General features: G+C 45.3%; 1 protein-coding gene, 2 long non-coding RNA genes and 2 pseudogenes across 3 annotated transcripts; 3 read left to right on the top strand and 2 right to left on the bottom strand.

The window, feature by feature from the left end:
* The first annotated feature begins 367 nt into the window (after positions 1-367).
* On the top strand, positions 368-8049 carry LOC112903417 (annotated as a pseudogene).
* A 1173-nt stretch (positions 8050-9222) lies between these two features.
* Positions 9223-10651, bottom strand: LOC112903146. Its single transcript, XR_003230737.1, has 2 exons — positions 9965-10651; positions 9223-9816 (listed from the first exon to the last, which is right to left on the bottom strand). It is a non-coding gene; the product is annotated as an uncharacterized LOC112903146 (long non-coding RNA).
* Positions 10652-11005: 354 nt separating this feature from the next.
* LOC112903810 (patatin-like protein 1) lies at positions 11006-13086 on the bottom strand. Its single transcript, XM_025973008.1, has 3 exons — positions 13010-13086; positions 11311-11488; positions 11006-11191 (listed from the first exon to the last, which is right to left on the bottom strand). Exons 2-3 carry the CDS (start codon positions 11458-11460, stop codon positions 11006-11008), a joined length of 336 nt encoding a protein of 111 aa, XP_025828793.1. The 5' UTR covers positions 11461-11488; positions 13010-13086.
* LOC112903809 lies at positions 12256-12749 on the top strand (annotated as a pseudogene).
* Positions 13087-15005: 1919 nt separating the features above from the next.
* On the top strand, positions 15006-16847 carry LOC112903413. The gene is made up of 4 exons (XR_003230802.1): positions 15006-15024; positions 15690-15746; positions 15893-15962; positions 16760-16847. It is a non-coding gene; the product is annotated as an uncharacterized LOC112903413 (long non-coding RNA).
* Positions 16848-27402: the final 10555 nt, after the last annotated feature.

Genomic DNA, 27402 nt, shown 5'->3' with positions numbered 1-27402 from the left:
AATTAGCAGGTGTGCCCATTCAACGTGTAGAGTGGGTTTTAGCTGTTTTTTCTAGACCTGGTCGTTACAGTGTGGTTCATCATCTTGACAAACTGCTGTATATAAAGATCAGTGGATGTGATGTGTGTGGTCATGTATGATGTCATGATGGAAGCTTCGGCAGAAGCCGCCGTAGGTTCCCTGCTCGCCTGGTCGAACTATGGAGACGAGGTGTCACCTCGACGAAAAGCACTCAACTCTCCACGTGCACCGGGAGATAGCAGCCCCCCTCCTTGCATGCTTCCAATGCCAACAACTGAACTGCTATCCCTCAACGAAGCACCTTTATTGAGTGGGTCAGGGAGATAGCAGCCCTCGTCTGGTTGACCTCTCCGACCTACCCTCCGGCACCCTCAACGAGACACTCATGTCTGTGGAGTGCGTGCGCTCCGTTCCAGCGCTCAGGGACGCCCTCGCCGACCTCAAGCGGACTACATGGCTGGTGGTGTTCGTCACCGACCACTTCAGCGTGGACTCCTCCAATGCGGCTCGGGGCGCCGGGGTGGAGAGGAGGTGGCTGTTCTTCCTCGGCAGCCTCCACGCACTCACGCTCATTCTCCACCTCCCCGAGCTTGCGGCCTCCATCCCCAGCAAGTTTTGGGACCTGGCCGAACTGGTGCGATTGCCGGGTTGCGTGCCCATCCCGGTCCCGATGTCATCTCGCCGCTCTAGGACAAGTCGAGCCCCGCCTACAGCCTGATGATCCACCTTGCCGAACGCTTCCTCAATGTTGATGCCATCCTGGTGACCTCCTTCGAGGCGGTCGAGCCGGAGGTAGCCATGGTGCTTCAGCAGCCGGAGCTTGGCCGGCCGCCGGTGTACCCTATCGGCCCGCTGATCCTGACAACAGATAGAGGTGGCGGTGCCAACAACGGCGACACGGGGCCTCAGCCGCCGCCTCACACGGCATGCTTGGAGTGGCTCGACCGCCAACCAGCCAAGTCAGTCATCTTCGTCTCATTCGGCTCCGGTGGCACCCTGCCAGCGGAGCAAATGCAAGATCTCACGCTAGGGCTAGAGCTCAGCGGGCAAGCTTCCTCAGGGTGGTGCGGAGCCCGAGCGATGATGGTTCGTTGAGCGGCAACTACTACGACTCCAAGAGCAAGAAGGATCCCTTCACCTACCTACCAGATGGGTTCCTGATGGGTTCATTAAGAGGACGAAGAGCGGGGGCTTGGTGGTACCCTCATGGGCACCGCAGGCAGATGTGCTAGCCCACGAGTCCACGGGAGGGTTCCTGACCCACTGCGGATGGAACTCAACCCTAGGGAGCCTAGTGCACGGTGTGCCTATGGTGGCATGGAGGCTGAACGCGGTGATGATGGCACAAGGGGTAGTGAAAGACATCTAGGCCCCTAAGTGGATTTTGGTGATAAATGACAAAGCACATGTATACTTAATCGTGTTATTAAGCATGTGTGCAGGTGCTAAGGGTGACTGAGCAAAGCATATAGCGAAGCGTGAACCCTCAAAAAGGATATGAAAAGTGGCGTTCTCAAGTGTACTAAAAGACTAGATTTTATTTTTAAAATTGAGTATAGGAACGCCGTACTATCAAGAGGAATTTTGATCCACAAGTGTAGACATGGTAGTTGTGCTCAAGAGAATCCACAAAAACCATGAGAAACAATCCCACCACTTAAAAAGGGAACTTCCTGTGAAATTCTTTGTCTAACCCGGAGTGTCCGGGTCTCAGTCCGGAATATCCGGACCGAGTGTCCGGAGTATCCGGACGTATATCCGGAGTCTCCGGGTTACTGTTACCGGTCCGCAAAACACACTAGTCCGGAGTCTCCGGACACCTATGTCCGGAGAATCCGGACATATACCGGAGTTTCCGGGTATCGCTCTCCCAACGGCTAGTTTCTGGGTGAGGGGGTATAAATACCCCATACCCTCTCTCATTTGCCCTCTCTTGCTCATTTTTCGACCAGAACAATCTAAAAGCTAAAGAAAGCCCTCTCACTCCCCATTTGCTCCATTCTTGAGTGATTTTCTTAGTGGATTGAAGTGAAATTGTTGCAAGAGCTAAGATTGTGCAAGTAAGCCTTGATTCCATCTCTTGAGCACATCATCCTAGTCTAGCCCGTGGATTCTAGTTTGTTACTCTTGGAGCTCCAAGCTCCTAGACGGCTAGGCGTCGCTTGTGATTGCGTGATTGACTTGTGAGCATCACAGCTGGTTTGTAATCTTCTTTCCTCTCCGAGGAATTCATAGTAAGTGACCCTCGGGTTTGAGCGTTGGTCTCACCCTTGGGAGAGGAGCATAGAGGTTCTTGAGCACCGTCTCTTGAATTCTTCCTCAACGGAGACGTAGCTCCTTTGGGAGTGAACTTCGGGAAACAAATTCTGTCTCACTCTCGCAATCCTAGCTCGTATTTGTGGTTGTTTGCTTGTGAGACTAACTTTTTAGGGTTTGAGGGCGATCTACTATTACATAGTCTTAGGAGTAAGACAACTGGTGAGAAACACTCCAAAGGTACCACTAGTCCCTCTAAATTTACTGGATCTAATTTACTGCATTATTATCTTTTTTTTGTGTAGTTTGTTTCATACCCGGATAGTCCGGACATTATCTCCGGAAACTCCGGACTCGATATCCGGAGTATCCGGACATCTGTGTTACTAACCATGTTCAAAGTATTTTTAAGTTGCAGATTAGCCTATTCACCCCCCTCTAGGCATCTTGAGGTCCTTTCAATTGGTATCAGAGCAAGGTTCTCCATCTTTGAAACTTAACCTCTTGGAGAATCAAGATGTCAAGTGACACTTCATCCAAGGGTCCAGTCGATCCAATGGTTGAAGTTCAGAAGGAGAAGCCGTTTGAAAAATCTGAGGACAAGAAAAAGAATAGGCAACAAGAAGAGGAAAAAGAATTGGAAACAACTGACGATGAAATATCATTCCAAGAATGGAAGGCTTGGAAGAAGAAGAAGAAATTGCAAAGAAATAAAGAAAAATCAGGCACCAAAATTATAATCGAGTCAAGTGATGGCTCGGACAACGATTACAAGAGAAGATCTTCAAGCTCTTCAAAAGTGAAGAAAAGAGCCGACTATCACCAAGTGGCTCATGACTACACATTTCAAATTTCTAGTGATCATAATGCTTTAATTCACATGAAAAAGCCCCCTTATTTTGATGGAACGAGGTATAATCAATGGAAGACCAAAATATTTGGTTATTTGAGTGCAATTCACAAGGATATTTGGAAGGTCATTAAAATAGGTTGTGAGATCCCGGAAGATGGAGAAGCCACAACGCCGGTGCAAGCATATATCTTACAAAGAAACTATCAAGCATTGAACATTCTTCATTCTTCCGTGAGTCTGGAAGAGTTTGACAAGATCAAAGATTTTTTTACCGCCAAGGATGCTTGGGACACACTCCAAGTAAATCATTAAGGGTCAAGAAAAGTCTGAGAATCAAGAATCAAGACTTTGGAAGATGAACTAAGTCTATTCTCCATGAAGAAAGATGAAACCGTCAAGGAGATGTATAACCGTATGAAAAGGATCACCAATCAAATCAAGTCTCTTGGTGGAGATAAATGGGGTGATCGTGAGATAGTGAATAAGCTCTGAACCGTCTACATGGTTAGGGATGTCATATTACTTAGTTTGATAAGAGCGGAGAGGGGTTTCAAACATTTCACCGCCGAGAACGTTCTTGGAAGAATTGAAGCTCATCATGATCAATTGAGGAGGGTCAAGATAAATCGTTGAAGGAAGTGCTCTCTCCCATCCGGAATCTCCGAAGAACGAGTTGAATTTGAAGTTTCCCGCGTTTTCAACTTTATTAAGGTATTCAAACTTCAAATCGCCCGATCTCTCAATGTAGTGGTCAAAACTAAATATCCTTTAGGGCATTATCTTCCCTCATGTCTAGCAGCTTGTGCCCCAAATTTCATTCAAATCCCATGGTCGAATCTCTAGATTTTATGAAAGTAGGATTTATATGTCGATGCCCGGAGACTCCAGATGTGCTGTCCGGATACTCCGGACAGTGTGGCTGGAATATCCGGACATATATCCAGACTCTCCGGATTCTCAGAAATTCAGCCAACACATCTCTTTTCTATTGCCTCTAGATTGCTCCTAATCACTAAATCCTATATCCAGGCTATGGGACAAGAGCATGCACATGCTTCTACTGGATAGAGGAGGCAAAAACACCGACATGATCCACAAATTCAAGAGGAGGAAGTTTTACCTCCTAGTCCTCCAAGGGAACTTCGTCCACGTCACCGTCCTGGCAAAGAGCCTGCAGGAAGCAGCTCACAAGCACATCTACCTCGTCAAGCCCCATACATGATGCCAAGCATGGCAGTGCCTCCTCCTTCTCGGGCAAATCCATCAAGACGGGGAATTGCTTGGGAAATCTGCCCTCGCACACCTCCATGTCTTCAAATCAAATATCAAGAAGATCAACGTCAATATCCTAGGTGCCCGAAGCTTGCCCGTCCTCAAATTCTATCTGAGTTTACTGTTTCCATGGGAAGGAACTACTTCAAGCAAACAGTAGCTCTCATGAATGCATGCAAGGAGGACGTGTAGAAGTATGAGAAGGCCGAAAACTTGGAAAGGAGATTTTGGTGTTAGTTGCATCAAGATTTCTACTCCTCTGTTGTCATGCGCAAGGGCAAGGCTCCTATTGTCTCTTGCAAGGGCAAGGCTCCTATTGTCTCTTGCAAGTATGTTGACTGGGCATATTTTGAGAGGATGAACGACCCATTCTTCAATCAAGCCATTGCAAAGTGCAAGGAGTTTGGTCTCTATGACATCATGGGGTTTCGGTATGATTGGAATGAGGAGATAGTTGCTCAATTTCACTCCTCTCTATTTTATGATGCACGGCAAGTTGCCTTCTTTTGGACCACCGAGGGAGTGAATTATGGGGTTGATTATATGACATTCTCTAGGTTTCTTGGACTTGGCTCAGAGGATGAGAAGAGAGATCCAATTCATGTGGAACATCAGTTGAAGCCAAGTCAATTACCGGCTCTTTTCTACAATCCTATTGTAGCGGAAGCCGGCAATGCAAGCACCCTCCAACCCTACTACTACACCATGAATCAATTCTTTCGTGCCACCATTGATGCTAAGGATGGTGATGCCACTGCACTTAGATACTTCACTTGCAACTTTCTTGCCCATGTCATGCCTGGTGGGAGACCCTTCTCCATTATGGACTTCATTTGGAATGAGTTAAGGAGGACGATGAATGATCCATAGAAATTTCTACCATCTACTCCTTATATCATGTATATGATCGAGAGGGTTACCAAGGTCACGTTTCCTAAGGACTGCAAGCATGCAGCACTTCATCTTCGTCCTCGGTCCGGTGATGCACCACACGCCCCTCCTCTTTATGCCGGTGCTACAAGAAACCCGAGGTTTGACCCAGCTCCATCTTATTCGGATCCATCATCTTCTCGCCGTGGTCACCATGATTCATTCATCAAGAGGGCAGTTAAGAGCATTTTTTTGCATGTGCAAAACTGCAACTCAAGAAATTAATGAAAACCGCCGTGACATTATTGAGATCAAGAGTCACTTGGGGCTTCCGGCGGATCCCTACCATGAGTTGCCCAAGTTTGATGACCCATTTGCCAAATGGGATGCTGCGGATGAGGCCGCCATTGCTGCTACTCATGCTTCTCTTCCTCGCCCACGTCAACGCACCCGTGCCCCTACTCGATCTCGTCGCTCTCCTCCTCGTGGCCAAGAGATTTTTGATGAAGAGGAAGAGACCGAAGAAGAAGCACCCCCAACTACCGCGAGATCCCCGACTCGGATGAGGATGAGGATACCTCCGATGAGGATGCCCAAGATGATGGTGAGTAGAAGACCTTCGTGCTCTTTTTCATTTCCTTTTTGGCACTTGATGATAAAGGGGGAGTGAAAATGATCATTTATGTACTCATTTGGGCCTTGTATTAAACTCTATGTTGTCTTATTGTTTCGCTTGAACAATCTTCATGTAAGGACTATGTGGTGTGAGAAAACTTGTAATGTGTGCTAATCTGTTGATTATCAGTTTTATGTAAGGATGAAGTGTTAGTGTGATTCTTATTTAGATTGTGATGCAATATTATTTTTCTGTGCTTTGTGCTGATGGTCCGGATACTCCGAAAATTCTTCTGGATACTCCGGACACATGGTCCGGAGTCTCCGGATACATACCCGGAGTCTCCGGGTTCTGTTTTCCAACACAAGTTTTTCTTGATTGAATGACATGACATTTGCATCTCACACTATCTCAGCACACACATGCTCACCTCACTGTAGAGTGTATAAAGAGTTTTCATATCTTTTACTAATATGCCAACCTTGACTTTAGAGAAGTCAATTTGAAATTCAAATTCATGGCATACATTAAGGGGGAGCTCTTTACATGTTTAAGATTACATCTTTATGGTTATCAAATGAGATACATGTGGGTTGTCATCAATCACCAAAAAGAGGGAGATTGAAAGACATCTAGGCCCCTAAGTGGGTTTTGGTGATAAATGATAAAGCACATGTATATTTAATCGTGTTATTAAGCATGTGTGCAGGTGCTAAGGGTGACTGAGCAAAGCATATAGCGAAGCGTGAACCCTCAAAAAGGATATGAAAAGCGGCGTTCTCAAGTGTACTAAAAGACTAGATTTTATTTTTGAAATTGAGTATAGGAACGCCGTACTATCAAGAGAAACTTTGATCCACAAGTGTAGATATGGTAGTTGTGCTCAAGAGAATCCACAAAAACCATGAGAAACAATCCCACCACTTAAAAAGGGGACTTCCTATGAAATTCTTTGTCTAACCCGAAGTGTCCGGGTCTCAGTCCGGAATGTCCGGACAGAGTGTCCGGAGTATCTGGACGTATATCCGGAGTCTCCGGGTTACTGTTACCGGTCCGCAAAATACACACCCGGAGTTTCCGGGTATCGCTCTCCTAACGGCTAGTTTCTGGGTGAGGGGGTATAAATACCCCCATACCCTCTCTCATTTCCCCTCTCTTGCTCATTTTTCGACCAGAAAAGCCTAAAAGCTAAAGAGAGCCCTCTCACTCCCCATTTGCTCCATTTTTGAGTGATTTTCTTAGGGGATTGAAGTGAGATTGTTGCAAGAGTTAAGATTGTGCAAGTAAGCCTTGATTCCATCTCTTGAGCACATCATCCTAGTTTAGCCCGTGGATTCTAGTTTGTTACTCTTGGACGCTAGGCGTCGCTTGTGATTGCGTGATTGATTTGTGAGCATCACAGCTGGTTTGTAATCTTCTTTTCTCTCCGAGGAATTCATAGTAAGTGACCCTCGGGTTTGAGCGTTGGTCTCACCCTTGGGAGAGGAGCATAGGGGTTCTTGAGCACCGTCTCTTGAATTCTTCCTCAACGGAGACGTAGCTCCTTTGAGAGTGAACTTCGGGAAATAAATTCTGTCTCACTCTCGCAATCCTAGCTCGTATTTGTGGTTGTTTGCTTGTGAGACTAACTTTTTAGGGTTTGAGGGCGATCTACTGTTACACAGTTTTAGGAGTAAGACAACTGATGAGAAACGCTCCAAAGGTACCACTAGTCCCTCTAAATTTACTGGATCTAATTTACTGCATTATTATCTTTGTTTTTATGTAGTTTGTTTCATACCCGGATAGTCCGGACATTATCTCTGGAAACTCCGGACTCGATATCCGGAGTATCCGGACATCTGTGTTACTAACCATGTTCAAAGTATTTTTAAGTTGCAGATTAGAAGTATTTTTAAGTTCCAGATTAGCCTATTCACCCCCCTATAGGCATCTTGAGGTTCTTTCAGGTAGGAGCTGCGATACAATTGCCTGAGATAAAAGGACAAGAAGACCATCGCTGCGGTGGTGAGGGATGTGATGGTGGGGGAAAAGGAAGGGCGCTGCGGTGCGGGTGAAGGTGGTGGAGCTGCAGAAGGCAGCGGCAGAGAGCGTCCGTGATGGCGGTGCTGCGACGACTGCACTAGACCAGATGGTGGAGCACTGGGTAGGGGAGAAGTAGTAGTTGGTCAATTGAATACACCTTTTAGTTCTGAAGTCATGCATTTTAGCTATTTATGTGCTGTGTTTTCGGTGTGCGCGGGTCATGAATAATTTGGAACCACCTATATGGAATGTGTATATCGTCAAACGCTCGCGTAGGGAACTACTCCCTCTGGGAGTCTACTTTACCCCCTAATGATGTTGGTACAGTTAACCCCCTCAACTATAAAATCGAATATTTTATACCTTAAACTCTGCAAAAATATCTAAATAACCTCCTGGTTGGTTTTTTCACCTACAAGGCATTACATGTGAACAATGATATGGTAATGGCAAGTTTAAAAATCTACTTCACCACTCAAACTATTAATTTTCGTCTACATAACCCCTTAACTATATACTTCACCCTGTGAATTATTTTTATGCTATTTCGCTAATGTAGATCACGACACGACAGTTGACATGGCTAATATTATGTCCTCACGCATGTCAGTTATTAGTGAAAGTGGAACTGAAACTGTAATTGGATTTGGAAGGCAAATCACTGATTTATTTGCGTCACAATAGCTAATATTTAACATTATTCATAATAACTCCAACAAAGTTTAAATGAATCCGCCCAGGCTAATGATGATTCTTTAACTTCATTTAATGGGATGTTGCCATGCAGATGTGCGCACTTAATTCCTAGTCTTTCCTCCTAGCTACAGTATATACCAAATGACAACCACAAACACATTTAATTCTGCGATGCCCTTCTCCCACAGCATGCTTTCACCCGGTACTAAAGAGAGGCTTAGGCAAAGGGTGTTTTACCCGGTGACAAAGTTTGAGATTTTAGTCTCGGCTTCGCAGTACCGGTTGGAAAACCGGCGCCTAAGGATCTATAAGGCTTTTTCTAGTAGTGTCCCTTGCAATACTGCTTCCTCCTTGACGTGTGGGATTGGGCCCGCACATCAATAATCCAACTGCAGACCGGAGACAGCACCGCAGAGATCCGTGTCCAGGGAAGGAGGAGAGGCCTCGTCATCCGCTAGCACATGGACCTCTTCCGCACCTATGCGGCTATATATGCCCACTTGCCAAGATGATGGATCATGAGGCCAGCATACTTGGAAGAAACTGAGAACCGAAAAACCCAATCCCTTTGGTGACGAACACGATAATCGGCCGCATTGCCACCGAGAACAGATTCAAGAATAAGAGCAGTGGAGTCTTCATTGATTCGAATGGAAAAATAAGAGAACGAGCCGATCAGAAAGAACTCACCAGAATGAGAGGGGAAGATGATGGAGTGAGAGTTACTGATACACGCAAACAGAAATATAAAAGAACAAGGGCTACACTAGTTCCTTTATTTGCAGCTCCTAGCGCATGTTCTTTTGGTTTTCAAACCGCAGCCTGCGCTGGTTGGGAAGCATCATGGCCAGGCGCTCGACGAGCTTGATCATTTGTACGTACGCTTCTCTTCAGTGCGCTGTTGTACACTGGCCACCTGCGTCAGGAGCATGTTCTGAATCTGACGGATCCAGGCGGAGGCTGTGGCGCTTGTTCCTTTTGTTTTTTAAGGCGCAGCTTGCGCTCGTCGGAGAGAATCTCGGCGAAGTGTTTGAGCTCATCCTCGTTCGTTTTGCGCTCCCCTGGGGCGGGCTCGTACCTCCCCGTTCTCCTTTCTCACCCTAGCCACCCGTTTGGTCAGCAGGTCCTCGCCGATCCCGATCAGGTTATCCATGTTCTCCTTTGTTGCGTTGTCCATGGACAAAATGGCCTCCTTGACCCACGGATCCTATACACACACATGCATAACATGGAGAACGTAGATAGAGATCGACGTCAGTTATTACGAGGTGAAAGCTGATATATTATTTTGTTCCAAATTATAGGTCGTTTTGCCAAAACGACCTATAATTTGGAACGGAGGAAGTAGTACTTACCAGCATAGCTTGAATGCGGAGATACTTTTCCTGGCATCCGTGACCCTGTAAGAGGAAGGCGACGTTCTGGTCGACCAAAAAATCGCTGGCGTGAGAGTACATGTCGATGAGCGGGGTTTGGAGTTCCTTGCCGATCCATGGCCACTCAATGCGAAGAAGTCAGCCAAAGGCGCCCCACTTGGCACACTTCTGCGCGGTGTACCTCCCCCTCTTCACCTTCCTCACAGACCCGGTGCCAAGGGAGATGACGATGTACTTGGTAAAATCCACAACAGGGCGCTCAGAGATAGGGAAGTCTTCGTTCCTGCACAGTATCTCCCTGGCGACCCTCATGATGGCGGACATGGTGGGGTTGTTGGCACCCACACCGCCATCGATGAGGTGGAATCCACACCGGAACATACCGTCGCGGTAGTGGGCATCGAAGGGGTAAGGTTGGAAGAAGGTCAGCGCGGCGGAGGTGCCGATGCAGACATCTCGCAATTTATTTTCTTTCTCTTCCTTTCCTCCTGGAGGCACCTTGTACGAGGAGAAGGTGATGGGATTTAGCTCCTGACGTCGAACGCCGGCATCAAGATTGTAGTGAGGGTGTCAGCGAAGGTGAGATCTCCCGTCATGCTCTTGATCTTGCGGCGTAGGAAATTGCCATCGTACACGGGGCCCCACCACGCGCGTAGCACCTTCCATGCACCGCTGTACATGAAGGGAGAGAAGTTATTACTTCCTCCGTTTTAAATTGTAAGTTATTTTAGATTTCTTCTAAATCAAACTTCTCTAGCTTTTGCTAAATTTATAGAAAAATGTACACATATCTATAACATCAAACTAGTTTTACTACTGGCACAAAAATCAAAATCAAAACTAGCTAGTTATACTAAAAAGATTAAAAGATCATGAAATATATCTTGTGGTATAGTGCATTTGTTTGATATTCTAGATATTAATATGTTTCTTTATAAACTTGATCAAAATTAGACAAAATTTACTTGGGACAAAACTTAAAAGACCTACAATGATGAATTGCGAGTGAAACACTTGTACCTACTTTATGGGAGGGAAGATCTTAGGCCCGTTGTCGACGTAGAACTTCTTTATCTCCTCGGCGGCGATTGGCCGCTTCTTCCCCTTCTCTGGTATCGCCAACATCGTTGCGATCAGAGCACCCGTGCTCGTGCCCGCGATCAGGTCGAAGTAGTCAGCTATCCGGGCATTTGGCCCGTCCAGCTCCTAAAAGTAACAGAGATCAAGTTAATTATTCACCCAGCCCGGCCGGCCGGCCAGTATCTGAAGACGGTGTTCGGGCTCAAATGACAAAGCAAGAAGAAATAGTAGTGGTTTATTGTTACTCGGAGCTTCTTCTCAAGGGAGGCGATGATGACCGACGGGATAAGCCCGCGTATCCCGCCACCGTCGATGCTCAGCACCGTGATGCGCTCCCCCATCTTAGGCGGCGGGAGCCGCCGCGGCAGCTCAGCGTTGCTGCTGTTGGTGCCCATGCCGGCCTTCCCCTAGCTAGTGTCAAGACCTAGGGCCTGTTCGGATCCAACGCCAAAAGGGCAAATGGGAAAGTAGTTGCTGTTTTTTTTCCATTTGCACCCGAACACCATCTGTCGAAAGGGAAAGAGCGAGACGAGGTAGCAAAATAGCAAATTCCTTCGCCGCCGCCCGACCCCGCGCCTCGGCCTCCGCCCCCGCCGCCCGACCCCGCGCCTCGGCCTCCCCCCCCCCGCCGCCCGCCGCCCGACCTCCGCCGCCCGCCGCCCGACCTCCGCCGCGCCTCGGCCTCCGGCGCCCGCCGCCCGACCCCGCGCCTCCGCCTCCGCCCCCGCCGCCCGACCCCGCGCCTCGGCCTCCGGCGCCCGCCGCCCGACCCCGCGCCTCCGCCTCCGCCCCCGCCGCCCGACCCCGCGCCTCGGCCTCCCCCCCCCGCTGCCCGCCGCCCGACCTCCGCCGCCCGCCCCCGCGCCTCGGCCTCCCCCCTCCCCCCCCCGCCGCCGCCGCGCCGCTCCGCCGGCTGCTCCTCCGCATCCGCGACCCGCCGCCGCTCCCCTTCAACGCGCTCCTCTCCCGCCTCCCGCCACACCCCCAGCAGGGCCCCACCTCGAGCCCGGTTCCGCCTCCGCTCTCGGCCTCGACGCCGGCCCGAACGCCGCCCGCGAGCCTCCGCGACGCCCTCCTCTCCTTCCACCGGGCCTCCAGATACACCCGTGCCTAGATCCGATCGCGAAACTTGCTGCGCTTACTGCTGAGCTGCGTGCTAGCGAAGCCGAAGCCTCGCGGGGGGAAGGGCAATGGGCGTCGGCGTCCGATCTCACGACCTCAGCAAGCACACCCGCCACTAGGACGCGTGCGAGGCCGCCGGCGCGTCGCAGCTCGCGGCGGCGTACCTCTACGGCGATGTGCTCGAGTCGGTGGTGGAGCGGGTGCCCGCGCCGGACCTCGCCGCCGCGGCGCGGGTCTCGCGGGAGTGGCTCCGCGCGGGGACCGCGTCTGCGCGCTCTTGCTCGCGGGCCTCGCCGTCGCGGGGAACCCGCTCGGGGCGGCCGCGTGCATTGCCATGGGGGCGCCCCGCGTGTGGCGCGTCGACCCGGTGCTCGCGGCCGTGGGCGACCGCGTCGTCGCGCTCGGCGGCGCGTGCCGTCTCGCGCTGGCGGAGGGCGAGGACGACGCGGTGGTGGAGGTCCACGAGGGCGGCGGGTGGGCGCCCTGCGAGCCCATGCCCAGCGCACTCAGGGACTCGGCGGGGCTCCAGCTTGGCCTGGCGCGTGCGGACCGCCAGCCATAGTGGGTTCGGTGGGAGCGCCGCGCGCGGGGCCGAGGAGGCGAGTGGAGAGGAATCACAGGGAGGGAGGGGGAAGAAGGCACGGCGCACGGGCCGACGAGGGGAGCGGAACGAATTCAGGTGCCGTTTGGATCCGTATAGCAAAAGGGCAAAATTTTTGCCATTTGGATCCAAACACCTCTAATGGCAAAATTTTTGCCACTTTTGGCAAATGGCAAAAATTTTACTCTTTTGCTCTTTTGCTATATGGATCCGAACAGCACCCTACTACCCCCGTGCACCGTGCACCTGTGACTGTGTGTGTGAGCAGTCGAGACTCGCTTGCTCACACGACTGTAGGAACACAAGTCACCAAGCTAGCAAAGACACAAGATACTTTATAAGACGTCGCGGATGTTTTAATAATTGCCCTTTAAAGACAATTGGTCGCCTAGTACCGAAACATCAAGTGCATTGGACGATCTAAAATCTTTTCTATTAAAACACCGTGCCGTTTCCTCGCACTAGGAGCGGCCACGTCGGCAGCGGCCGCGTCCCGTGCCGACGCGTGCCTGCGCGCTGGCTCCCGTGGATGGCCGCCCCGGAGCCGGCGATTTTGCAAAAAAACCCTCGCATTTAGTGGGAATTGGGCTTTCCTCCCGGAGGCGCAAACCCTATCCGCATCTCTCCCTCCCGTGTTGCCTCTCGATCCCGCATGGCCGCCGGCGCCGCGGCCGCTTCGCGCGCCGCTCGCACGCCGGCGCCGTCGTCCCGTCCGCGTCCCTGCCACGCCGCCGGTGTCCGCCTCCGCGCCCTCTCTCACGCAGGTGTTTTTCTGCTCCACCCCGCCTGCCGCTCCCCATTCCCCCTCGATTCCGCACGGCCGCCGGCGGCGCTGCCGCTCCGCGCGCCGCTCGCACGCCGGCGCCGTCTTCCCGTCCGCGCCCCCGCCACGTCGCCGGTGCCCGCCTTCGCGCCCTCTCTCCGCTTGCGGCTCCACCCCCGCTCGCGGCTCCTCCGCACAGCGGCTGCCGCCGCCGCCGCTCCCCCGCACATCGGCTGCCGCCGCCGCCGCACGCGCTGGTCCCGCGCCGCCGGAGCCGTCCCATCCGCGTGTTCCCGTCCCGCCGCCGATGCCCACCTCCGCTGCCCCTCACGCCGATGTTGGTGGCCTCCGAGCCGTGTCGATCTCCGGCGGCGGGTAACACTGTGCAGCCTGCACGCGGTCCCAACTGCAGCGGCCGTACGCAGTTGGTAGCCTAATCACTTTGGCTACTTCCTGTTGCGGGTTCTATTGGCGTAGTTGGTAGCCCGCCGCCCATTCCTCCCGTACGCGTGCCCTTGCTGTGCCCGCCGCCCATACCTCCCGTACGCGCGCCCTTGCTGTGCAGTGGCTTCGGTGACGCCTGCACAGTTCCCCTTTGGAGCTGTTCCCAACCCTCCTCCCTTTATCTACCTGTTCTGAGGGCTGTTTTCCTCCTCTCCCTCCCTCCATTGCTTGCCTCCTTAACCGTCCCGTGGCCTGTTTCTGTAGTTTCGAGGAAACTCCTTTTCGCCATTGCCATTTTCTTGCTGTATCCAGGTTCGATGCCTCGAAACGTTGCAACCCCTTCTGTTTTGCAGTGTTCGTTCTGGTTCTTCTCGTGGTTTGCTGATATGTTGTTGCAATTTGTAGCCCTGGTGCCACTGAATCATGGCGTAGGTGACGTAGCCTGCCTGGACACTCTGGAGTCTTTGTCTCCTTGCTTTTATACCAGGTAGCTTCCTGCACTCCAAACAGCCCTTAAGTTAACTGTTTGAGAAAAGCGGTTGACATAGAGGTCTTAAGCTGTTAGAAGTTGAGATTACACAATTCATCATGCTCTGTGGTATCCATTTACGGAACTTGAAACACTGGTGCAAGGAAGAAAGTTTCTATCTGTTTAATGTGAAATCCACAAGCTAGAGAGAGTTATTATTCACAAGTGGAGTTAGCTGTTGCTTGCTCTTTTTGGTGCTTGAACATAAGGCATTTCTAATGAACTCATATGCCCTGTTTATTCCTATATATACAGTTTGTTGGATCTGTGCTTGATTGATATGTTCTAGCACATGCTAGACACTGTTTACGCTATAACTTCCTTGACACTTTAGCACTGTGTATAGAAGCTGTGGAAGTCAATTTTCTGTTATGCTTTAAAAAATTGAACTGTTCGAAAAATGAAATCTTAGCACACTGGATGATAGTTTGTGGTTGAGTGAGAATGCTTTACGACAACTATACATCTCCTTCTACCCCAACGTGCTCTTCGTAGTGAAGGTGCGATGGTTAATGCCAACTAGAGTTCCTGTGTAAACTTATTTCCTGAATTCTGTGCTGAGATTTGGTGATAAAACTGGTGGGAGTATGTCTTAGCTTCAATGTTGTTCTAAATTGTAATTTGATGGTCATAGGAGAGCACTAGACGGAGAGATGAAATTGTGGAGTTGAATTGCCATGTGATTCGAACTTGGATCATATTGCCGTCATGTGTAACTTCATATGTTTTATTTTTAAACGAGGCAACATTTTGCGTATATGTTATTTTGCATTTTACATCAGTTATTCTGCAACTCAACATGCTGAACTTGGTGTGGTAAATTTGAAGAAAATGGGCCACTTTTCCATATCCTAATATGGGCCTGATACATGGTTTGTTTTTATTAATGGAATTAGATATGTATGCTGTAAGTTTCTATCAGATTAAGTATGCAAGGTCCATAGAAATTATAACATTGCAGGTTGTGATGTGAGGATAATGTTGTGCTTTTCATTGTGGGATACTTCCTCATATTGCAAATATGCAAAGAGGCTTGCTCAGACCTATTCTTTTTGTTGCTGGAAGCCTGGAAGTGGAGCACATTCTTTTACTTGATATGAGATGATGAATCGTGTAAAATCTCCTGAACATGCTTTTTGCTAACTAAACTGTTGATGCTTGGCAGATCGTGAGAGAGGAAACCTGGGAAACATCCATTGCTGATTCACTGCTCTATGCAAAGGTATGCTAAAGTGGGATGATCCTGGTTTCTTATCCATCGTTCTTTGACCCCATATGAAATAATGAATCTTTACTTGTAGTTTTCTTTGATAGAATCAGGTAACTACAGCATTCTGATTCCTTGTCCTGAATTTCCCTGCATTGTAGGGCTTATTGCTGGCAGTTACTTTGGTTATCGACTATTGGTTGGCCCTTGGCTACTTTCTGGGATTTGTTGGTATGTTTAGTTTATCACAGATGATTTTTGTCAATCTATTATCTATGTAACTATTATTACTCTTGGCCAGCATATCTGAATTTGTATATTTTAGACTGGAGCGTTGATTCACCAATCTTAATATATCCTATCCCCCCTTTCCTCTCAAATTATTGAAGTGTCTTTTGTTTTCTCTATACATGCATAGAGCACTATAAAGGTAGTAACCCTGATTGGGCTACTTCTCTGTAAGCAGGATGGAAAATATTGTTTGCCCTGCTATCTCATATGCCGTGTAAAGAAGTTTGATGTTTAGCCTGATGAATGCCCCAACATTACTGATTGGCTCGTTCTGATTTCTGAACCAATTGCTGTACAACAGCACTGTTGGTAGCCTGGTTTTGCAATCAGTCAGTTACTGGCTTACTGCCAGATAATATGAAGTGAATGATTTTGTTATATGAGCCCTTAAGCTAGGCGTACTAGAAAGTAGAAAGTACAATAATACAACCTTCTTATAGCTGATATAGGACGTGCTGGATGGAGATTAGCTTGTTGCTCCTTATTTTTCCTGATTTACTCAGCTGTAAGATTATCAATATTTCAGCTGTTACGTTCTAAGATTACAACTGTAGAGTACTGTGCCCCCAGCTTATGTCATGTAAAGGCAAGAAACGACTGGTAGCATTTGAGATACCTCTTGTCTGCAATGATCTTGCTAATCCCAAGTTCTCAACTGCTTCACTTTTTCTCCCCTTTTCTAATGTTTATATACTTTGAGTTTGTCATAACTTGTGCTTATATTTTTCCTCCTGCAGTTATATATGCTGTAGCTCAACAACCACCTTATGATGGCCTAGGTATTTTTTATACGTTCTTATTCTATATTAATTATGGATATGACTAGAATGTTTAGATAAGTAAATCTCTGACTGCTGAAAACTGTATTCCTAAGTATTCGATGCTGTGCTTTTAATTTTTAATTGTATCCTTGTGTATATCAAGAAAGCCAACACAGAGTGTTCTGACTTCTTAGTGGCCGTAGCCTGTAGCCAAGACATTTGCATCCACCTGTCATACTATTGTGGAAGTTTTCTGTCTATATACGAAGCAAGACAAATGTGATAGGCCTTTCTCTTATTGTGTCTTCAATTTTCACCGTCCACCAAACCGATAGATTATGTTTTAGGTTGTGCAGCTGCTTTTTATTTATCTATGTTATATGCCAAACCTGAACAATATTGTTTAAATGCAATCTTGGATTAACCGGTGGAATAATGTATGAAGTTAAGTGGATCGTTTCATAGTTGATCATGCATCAACTTAACATCATTTTAGAATATAGAATATCTATTTGTTTCTTTGCTCTTTGACATATTCTACATAGCCCAAAAATTTAAGGTTGTGACAGGGCGCGCATTATGTTTCTGCAAATCCCACATGAAACTGCATTATGTTTATGTTAGGCTTGCAAGCAACAAGTCTTGCTTTGACCATTGGGCTGCCCAGATTACATTATCTGGCAGCTGCAGATTTGATCGATAAAAATTGGAGTCAAATGCTTCTTCTGTATCAGAGATATGTTGTTTGTGTGTGTGTTCATATTCTTTTTCTCCATTAATTTTCCCTCTTTTGGAGGCCTTGTTCTATTTTTTTTAATCTCTCTGATACATGGCCATCTAATCCATCTCATACACAGATGGGCGATTGTGGTCTGGGTTGTCTCTTATTCTTAGATGTGGTCCTCTTTTTCGGTATTTTTCCATGTGCGTAGAGAGCAGCAGCAGCATTAGCTTCTGGAAAGGCAATAATATACTTGGACCATTATGGATGTTTATTATGCAGGCAATAGTATAGTTGGACTGTGCTGATTGTTTGCATGTAAAACAGTCGTTATTTGATACTATGAATATACAATAGACAAATGATTATTGGTATGCTATCAGAAGTGTAGGATATATGATGTTACTTATTTGCGGTATGCTATGTTATTTCTGTGATGAGATAACAACAGCTTCCTAGGTTGAGGTCGCTTATATTTTGTAGCCAGTGTATGCTTGTAATCTGCGTAACATTGGTGTTGGTCAGTGTGTGTTTGTAAGGGTTTCCTACTCTTTTATTCTTTAATATAATTATATGCAGCTCTTCCGTGTGTTTGCAAAAAAAGATTACAGCATAAAGCATCTTTCTGGGAAATTTGGCAGTCCAGGCACTGTCATTGGATTTTGGGATTAAAAGATCTTAAGTTCAGATTGTAGTTAAAATTCTAATGTCTTTCAGTGCTTCCCTTTTGGGGTGCATCTTGGGACTTGGTGGAACTGATGACATGCATTCAGCAGCACGTGTTTGCTTACGTCTCTTACTATAAGGGTCCTCAGGAAGATGTCAGAGAGCTCCATCTATTATAAGATAACCATTTGATGCAACTTAATTGCTTACATAAGATAACCTTTTGATGCAAATTAATTGCTTACATTTTGTTTTAGTTGCATTATCATCCTCTTGGCACATGTTGTATGCTTTTTAGTTGCCATCTAAAACTGTGTAATGAGATCTAGCAATTAACCTCATAGTTTATAAAAGATCTTAAGTTCAGATTGTAGTTAAAATTCTAATGTCTTTCAGTGCTTCCCTTTTGGGGTGCATCTTGGGACTTGGTGGAACTGATGACATGCATTCAGCAGCACGTGTTTGCTTACGTCTCTTACTATAAGGGTCCTCAGGAAGATGTCAGAGAGCTCCATCTATTATAAGATAACCATTTGATGCAACTTAATTGCTTACATAAGATAACCTTTTGATGCAAATTAATTGCTTACATTTTGTTTTAGTTGCATTATCATCCTCTTGGCACATGTTGTATGCTTTTTAGTTGCCATCTAAAACTGTGTAATGAGATCTAGCAATTAACCTCATAGTTTACAGTATTCTTAATGGAACAAAGGTAACCTTTTTTTTTATGTGCAGGCTGAATTTATGGTCGATGGTGATTTCATGCCCGTTCCTGAGAGTAGCCTAAGAAGTGCTGTAAAGGAGAACTATTTCAAAGGAAAGTTTAGCCCGGAGCTTACCGCTACACAAGTAAGTTTGAATAAACAAAAAATTTGAATTTGCATGCTGTTGTTAATTGTTATGTTCACAAGGAGAAATGAATTGTGCCAAACATCATTTTAATGTTAACTAATGGAATGAGTTCTGAAGGACTCTGCTTCAGCTACCCCATTAGGGGTACTAATAATCATGTCAGTACTTGTAAACCTGCATGTGCTTGCAGTTTTCTACCTGAATTTGTGGCCCTGCTAATTCTATTTTTTTCTCTCTATTTGTGCATCTTTTTTAAATCATGTCTTCTGAAAGTTGAAATAGAAAATATGACTCTGGTTATGAAAAGCATGAAAAGAAGAAAAAAGAATAAGGGCAACTGATGAGTTGATTTTAGAAATGTATTCAAGCAACATATATAAGTATCTGAAGTGGCTATATAATTATTTAGAATATAAAAATTACTACATATTAAACTTTTTTTGTTATATTGGGGGGCCTAGAGTATGAGGGGTCAAAATCAATTAGACAAACAGAAGAATTTAGGGGCTAAAAGTGGGCTTATTCCTTAAAATTTTAAACCTGAGAAATTCTGAGACACATTCATGCGTCTCACTTCTGGAATCTTCAAGGGTGCCTTGAAAAGGCAAGGAGAAACAATTCAGTAATATTGGAATACAGCACTATTCTAATCCAGCTATTAACTTGCCAGTACAGACCTTCAAAAACTTTTTCCTGGGCAACGCCTGAAAAGTAGCAAGGTAATGATAATTGTGATAATTTCCCACAGACATTTGATGGAAGTATGCAGCCCAATGACTCGGGCAAAGAGATTCTTGAGAATACAAAGGCAAATGGATGAAGGAACCTGTCGTCGATAGCAAAAATGTGCATGCAAGTAACTTGCAAATCTGCAACCAATTTGCATTTCAGTACACAAGCCATAAGCAGTAAAGCAGGCAATATAACTAATGATCAAAGAAAATGATAACCTCACTACACCAGCTGTTCAAAAAAAAGATAGAATATCCACTAAGCATTATAAGTCATTACAAGAACACAAGAATGGCACCACAAACCTCCTGACAAAGTGAGGGACTCTCCCTGGATAGAACAAAAGCTTTGAGCAACCAGGTAACCACATCAGGCATTTGTACACTAGGGAGGCAGCAACAGACATCCCTGCAGAGAGTGATAAAACCAAGACAATTTAGCAAGCATCCTGAACTGCTACAACCAGATTTTGATAGAGTAATTCCATGGATATGAAACAATTACTGATTTGATACCATTCTACAATTACTGATTTTGATAGAGTAATTCCATGGATATGCTACAACCAGATTTTTTCCTGCATCTGAGATCAAATCCCAAATGCTTTTGGGGAGCCGATTGACTACCATTCTTTTGTATTTATTGTTTAGATTAATCTCCAATTTTGATCTTGTGTGGTGGTCAGTTCTTTATTTTTCAGAGATAAAAATGCAGTTTTTCTCATTCATTGAGTCTGACTCAACGCCATCCATCCCTACTACTAATACAAAATTAGATCAGCAGGAGCCTTCTAATACACCAACAAGAGAAATAGCATCAATATTGGTTGTTGTTTTTTTGGTTGTTGTTCATTTTTCTCCTTGTTAATGGAGGTCTGAAGATGTAGCGAGTATCCTAAACCGTATTTTCATTTGGTGTGCAGGATCAGAGACCCTTGGAGAGGAGGATTTTACTACTACCTGTTTTATTTTGAGGCATCAGGACCAGCATCGCATGATGTAAGTCGACCTGTCGTCGATAGCAAAAATGTCCTGTTGCTAGCAAGCATTGGATTAGGTCTTGCTTGGATTTTTTTTTTGGTGTGCTATTTGATTGCTTGCATTATGGTGGATTCGTGTGGTGACAAGCTTAATCCATTGCTGTGAGCACTTAATCTAACTTGTCCTGTTAGTGCTTAGTAGGTTGATTGCATTTTTGTTTTCTGTTTACATTAGTCGTAGGGCAGCACTTGGGGTCAACTAATTTTCCCTGCTTTGGTCCGGTGCATATGTGTTGAGCTCAATGGTGGTCAGCTCCAGCCTTTTATTGTTAGTGCCATTTTTTTGTTTGCTTAGATGTTAACATCTGATTTGTGAAGAATTTGACAGATTTAAGCAACAAAAATCTGTTGACAATTCTTAATCTATATTTACAAGTGATCGAATGAAAGAAAGGATTACCTTCGACCATTCAAACTTCGAAACTAGACTTGTTGTGGGGTCATAGAAAAAGTAGCACGACACACATGTAAAAATAGTTTTTTTCTTGAGGCTTGAGCACAGATAAGCAAAGAAATACTGCCTTTTCAATCTAGGAGTGAATGAAGTCCTACTGCAGTTTTTTAAAGAGTAATGTTAGCCATGGTTAGTCCTTATGAAATTCACGAATCATTTGACAACCTTATTCACTAAGAGGAAATAATAGAAGTACATCTACCATAGCATTGTCCGCACATACACAGATCAGATTATAAACAATACAGGTGCTTCATTTGAGTCAGGAACCACAGTTGTTCAGTTGAGTAGGAAAAAATATGTGTGTTTATTTATTGTGGCTTGTGCTTCTCTTTGGAATAATAGCAAACATTTTAGCTAAGCATTGTTTAAATGCATGGGCTAGCTGAACATTTTGAAAATTGTCTACTGAATATTATTAAATTGCTAGCTCAGTACTACTTAAATAACATTTGAATATTGTTGAACTACTTTGTTACTGCACACGATTGTGAGAATATGACCTCTAAAATATCCTTGAAAGGGCTGATATCAATGTGCAATATTAGCTGCAGTTTCTACTGGGCATCATACACTAGCTGTATGGTGGATATAGAAAAAGAAACTAAAGGTCCTGCTGCACCTTCACAGAGAGAAAAAAAAGGAGGAATGCTGCTATTTGTCTATAAAAATAGATCAGATCATTCTAAAAAGTAGTGCAGGGCCCAGCATGTGCCTAACGGCATTTCCTTTATACAATTAGAGACGATGAATCTGCCACTTGTGCTTCCCTATATACCGGTTTTTATATTTTCTTACATCCACTCGGTTGATCCCGTATGGATAAATGCTATACCCAGTTAAAATTAGAATATAGATGCTTCAGAGATGCCGTTTTCTTCAAAGATGGCAGATTATTATGCATAGACAAAACCAGTAAATTATGTGGATTCCTGAATGGCTGACGAATTGTATTTGCAATGTCTAAATACATGAGTTTTATTTACAGGGTTTGTGTCATCATCTTCTGAACTGTCCCTGCTTACAAGCTACTAGGTGGTTAGTTATTAAAAAGGTGTGAGGTTAGTTACATTTCTTGACGAACTTATATATGTAGGTTGTTGTTTTCGAAATATGCATTGGAATCTAATTTAAATACAGCTCTTCTCTTCAGCCTTTGCGGTTTCTGTTTCGTTTGACGCTGCTCATGCAAGCAAGCTAGACAAGTTGCAACTGAAAAGGTATGTACTTAGTTTCGTAGCTTGCTTCTGCTATCAAACGCATTTGTCCCTCATCATGCCAATGTTTATCTTGTTGCGTAATGTGTTTTTTTCCCTTGCTATGTGCTTGTGATGATGCGATTGTCACCTTTGTTTTGCCTTCGTTTCTTTCTGGTATATGTGTTGCTTACGTGTGGTTGCGCTATGGTCTTCCTTAGCTTTATACGATCTGATTCTTGATGGCTGGAACTCCATCCGAGAGGGTTGCGCGTTGCCGTGAAAAGGCGAAGAAGAGGAAACTCTTGGGCCACGGTCGGTTTTATTCTTAGGAATTCCCTTTTTCTTTAAAAAAAAACCTTTGAGGGATAATCAAATGCTCTATTTTTCCTGCCATCAGCCTGTGGTAAGCCTTCTTATGAGACTGGTCAGCCCAGCACATCTGCTCAAGTAGCAGTGCCTGATCAGCAGACGACGCTCAATTGGACGTTTTTTAGTCCAAAGAAACCAGGTTAGTTTGGGTTAGACCCCATGTCTCCTTCGTTTAGCCTTTGAGTATAAAAAATGTACTAGAATACCGTACACCATAATTATACCTATTTGCTACTCCCTCGTGCTACACAGAACATAAGTCTCTGATGGACTTCCCTAGAGATGTTGCTAGCTCAAATAGACGTCATCGACTTCACATACGTAGGGTGCATCGTAGGATATGCATCAACCGTTCTTTGACCTCTCTCGAAGGTGGTTTCCTCTGTCCTGCTTTGGAATTTGAGCTTCTATCCTTTCCTACTTTGCGGCATAACATTGTCTATTCTTAACTATTTGGATCCGTGGCAGCCTCCAGTGCTACGCCAGCTGCCCTGCTTCCTCTTAGTACAGAATATATTGAGACTCTTAAAGGTGCCTAAACACTTTCTCTATGTCATACGAGATTTAGCATTTCTTTTGTGAGTTGCACACAAACATTTTCCAATTCTATGTTGTAGAGAACTACCCCGACCGGTCGTATTATGGTGGCCCTACGCATGAGTGCGCGTACTGTGGAGCTGTTTTTTGGTTCCAAGAGCGTGTTAAGCGTACCTCCGCTGTGACACAACGGAAAATTATTTACAACCTTTGCTGTAAAGGAGGGAAGATCAGGCTGGAAACTTACAAAAAACCGCCAGAACCTTTGTGTACCCTTTTGCAATTCGATGGTGATGCACGATCAAAGAGGTTCTTGCGCCAGATTCGATCATACAACTCCCTTTTTGCATTCACTTCACTAGGTGCGGCTGTCGATAGGACGATAAACAGTGGTAATGCACCTTATGTGTTCAAAATTAATGGAGTAGTTCATCATCGTATCGGTTCACTGTTGCCCCACCAAGGAGCACGACCTAGATTTGCGCAGCTCTATATTTATGATACTGAAAACGAGATACAAAACAGACTTAATTTATTTGAAAGTGATGACAACACTCGTGTTCAGCCAGATCCTGATACAACCCTTTCTTTGATGAATATGCTAAATGAAAATAACCAACTTGTCAAAGCGTTTCGATATGCTAGAGAACGTATAGAAGAAGAACCTGGTAAAGAGGTTACACTTCGTTTGTTAGGGTGCAACACACGAGATGATGTTCGATACAATTTGCCGTCGAGTGGCGAGATTGCAGGTGTAATTATAGGCGATTATTCTGCTGCTGAATACACCTACGATGTTCTTGTGCATGATAAAAAATCTGGACTCAAACGTGTTTCATACCTGCATCCATGTTATATGGCCTTGCAGTACCCATTATTATTTCCTTACGGTGAACATGGCTTTCATTTGGGCATTAAATATAATGAAGATGAGGGTGACGGGAAGAAACGTAGATATGTCACAATGCTTGAATTTGTTAGATACCATGTGCATTATAGGTTGAACGTCCCCAATCCATACACTTGCTATGGACGGCTAAGTGATCAGATAGATGTTGATGCGTACTCGACAATAGAAGGATCGAGATTGCAATTCATTGCAAACCACCAAAAGGAACTACGGTGTGAGTCAGTGCAAGGAATAGCCGATGCTATTGATAAGGGTATGACTAGCGCCGATTCTGTTGGTAGTAGGATGATTGTGCCCCCCTCTTTTACTGGCGGTAGGAGGTACTATGTCATGAACTACCAGGATGCAATGGCCATCTGTAGAGTATATGGTCCTCCCGACCTCTTTGTTACTTTCACTTGCAACTCCAAGTGGAAAGAAATATCAGATGCATTGCATTTTGAACCTGGACAACAACCATGTGACCGTTCTGAACTGGTTGTTCGGGTTTTCCATATGAAAGTTGAAGAATTCATAGTAGACATTCGAGAGGGGAAGACATTTGGTCCGGTCCGTGCTGGTATGATATACTAATGTCATGCCTCATCCCTTTAGTCTACCTCCTATTCTATTTTGACTGATCCTTACTTTTGTCTACTTTATGTAGTTCTATATACCGTTGAATTTCAAAAGCGTGGCCTCCCACATATACACTGCCTTGTGTGGCTAGCGACCAGCAATTCCGAGTTTAATGCCTCTGCTATTGATAATATAATTTGTGCCGAAATCCCTGATGTGAACGCAGATCCATTGGGATATGCTTTGGTCGATGAATTCATGATACATGGTCCCTGTGGTACTTACAATAAAAGATGCCCATGTATGAAAAATGACAAGTGCTCCAAAAATTTTCCTAAAACATTTCAAGACGAGACCATCATAGATAACTTTGGGTTTACGATATATAGAAGACGCGATGATGGCAGGTCTGTTTTAAAAAACAGCATTAGATTGGATAACAGGAACGTCGTTCCACACAACATGTCGCTACTGAAGAAGTATAATGCGCATATTAATGTTGAATGGTGCAACAAAACGAACATGATTAAATACCTCTTCAAATATATTAACAAGGGGAGCGACCGAGCGAAGGTGTATTTTGAGATTACCGCGAAAACACCCAATGCATCTCCAGGGCCCCACCTGGCTCCTCCTAATGAAATCCAGGAATACATTGATGCGAGATACCTATCCACATGTGAGGCCATATGGCGTATTCTTGAATTTGACATTCATTATAGGACCCCCTCCGTAGAGCGATTGACTGTGCATCTTCCTGGTATGAACTATGTACGATATGAGCCTAACGCTACCTTGACAGAAATACTCAAAAGCCCTGCAGCAAAAAGCACTATGTTAACAGCATGGTTTGATGCTAATTCAAAGCACAGCAGGGCAAGGCACCTGACCTATTGTGACTTTCCAAAAGAGTGGTCTTGGGACGCTTCACATAGGTGTTGGCGTCAGAAAACACCCGACACTAAAATTGGGCGGATATACTATGTGCATCCAACTGCTGGAGAGTTATATTACCTACGCATGTTGCTAATGATAGTGAAGGGAGCTACAAATTATGCTGATATAAGGACGTTTAACAACAAGATGTACAATACATTTCGACAAGCATGTGAGGCACGTGGACTCCTTGAAGACGATAATGAATGGAACCTTTTATTTGACGAGTCAATAGTATATGCATCGTCACATCAGCTGAGACAATTGTTTGTCATGGTTGTGCTGCACTGCTCGGTTGGTAATGTGCGTGCCTTGTTTGACAAATATTGGCTCTATTTTTGTGATGATATACACCGTTCAGTTTGCCATGCCCTCGGAAACCCACATTACATTGTGCCTCATGAACAGCTTATGTCGCTGCTCATAAACAAACTGACTGATATCTTTGCTTGTAGTGGCGGCAACATAAATGACTATGACTTGCCAAGGATAGTGACTACATGTACTGATGTGTATGATAATAGATTGATCAATGATGAACTAGATACAGGGTCTCTAATGTTATCTATGCAGGCTGTGTCGTTAGTATCCCAACTAAATTCTGATCAAAAACATGTGTTTGATACAATCATTGCGCGAGTTTCATGCAACTGTCCTGGGTTTTTCTTTGTTTGTGGTCATGGCGGTACTGGAAAAACCTTTTTATGGAATGCTATCATCACACACCTTAGATCTGAAAGGAAAATTGTTCTTGCTGTCGCTTCATCAGGAGTTGCTTCTCTATTACTACCTAAAGGCCGCACCGCACATTCTAGATTCAAGATACCTTTTGACTTGAACGAGGCTGGAACATGTAGTATAAAACGAGGCACCATGTTAGCTGAGCTTATAAAAGTATCTGCACTAATAATATGGGATGAAGCACCCATGACACATCGACATTGCTTTGAGGCACTAGATAGAACCTTGCGAGATATACTTTCTGAAGAGAAACCCGCCAATGCTATTGTTCCATTTGGTGGCAAACCTGTTGTTCTTGGTGGTGATTTCCGCCAAATTTTACCTGTTGTTCACAAAGGATCACGTTCTGCAATTGTTAATGCATCCATTACAAGCTCTAAGTTATGGCAGCACGTGTCTGTTCTAAAACTACATACAAACATGAGACTTCATAACCCCTCTCTAGATGCAACCCAACGTGCTGAAATTGAATCGTTTGGCAAGTGGATCTTATCTATTGGTGATGGGACTATTGCTGCCGAGCAAAGGGGAGAGGAACGTGAGGCTTCGTGGATTACAATTCCTGATGATCTGTTAGTGGACACCAGCGGTGATAAGACTGCTGCCCTTGTGGCAGAGGTGTTTCCAGATTTTATTACGAATTACAAAAATCCTGAATATTTGGCCGCACGTGCTATTGTCTGTCCTAACAACCAAGATGCTGACGACATAAACGATTATATCGTCAAACTGGTCCCTGGAGACGATGTTCAGTATCTCAGCTGCGACACAATATCTAAATCAACTGAACATATACCTGATTTTGATGTCTTGTACCCAACCGAATTCCTAAATTCCATCAACACAAATAATTTCCCTATCCATAAACTTGTGCTGAAAAAAGGGGTCATTGTTATGTCACT

This window comes from Panicum hallii, chromosome 8 (assembly GCF_002211085.1).
Source record: "Panicum hallii strain FIL2 chromosome 8, PHallii_v3.1, whole genome shotgun sequence".
Taxonomy (NCBI): domain Eukaryota; kingdom Viridiplantae; phylum Streptophyta; class Magnoliopsida; order Poales; family Poaceae; genus Panicum; species Panicum hallii.
Note: the sequence above shows the minus strand (reverse complement) of the source record. Positions and strands in the feature narration are given on the sequence as shown.

What these genes read in the sequence shown, in the direction of transcription:
- LOC112903810 (XM_025973008.1), bottom strand. Translation starts at nt 11,460, where the DNA reads ATGGGCACCAACAGCAGCAACGCTGAGCTGCCGCGGCGGCTCCCGCCG. An exon ending in CCCTTGAGAAGAAGCTCCGA is followed by an intron (nt 11,192 to 11,310) that starts GTAACAATAAAC and finishes TGTTACTTTTAG; the next exon opens with GAGCTGGACGGGCCAAATGC.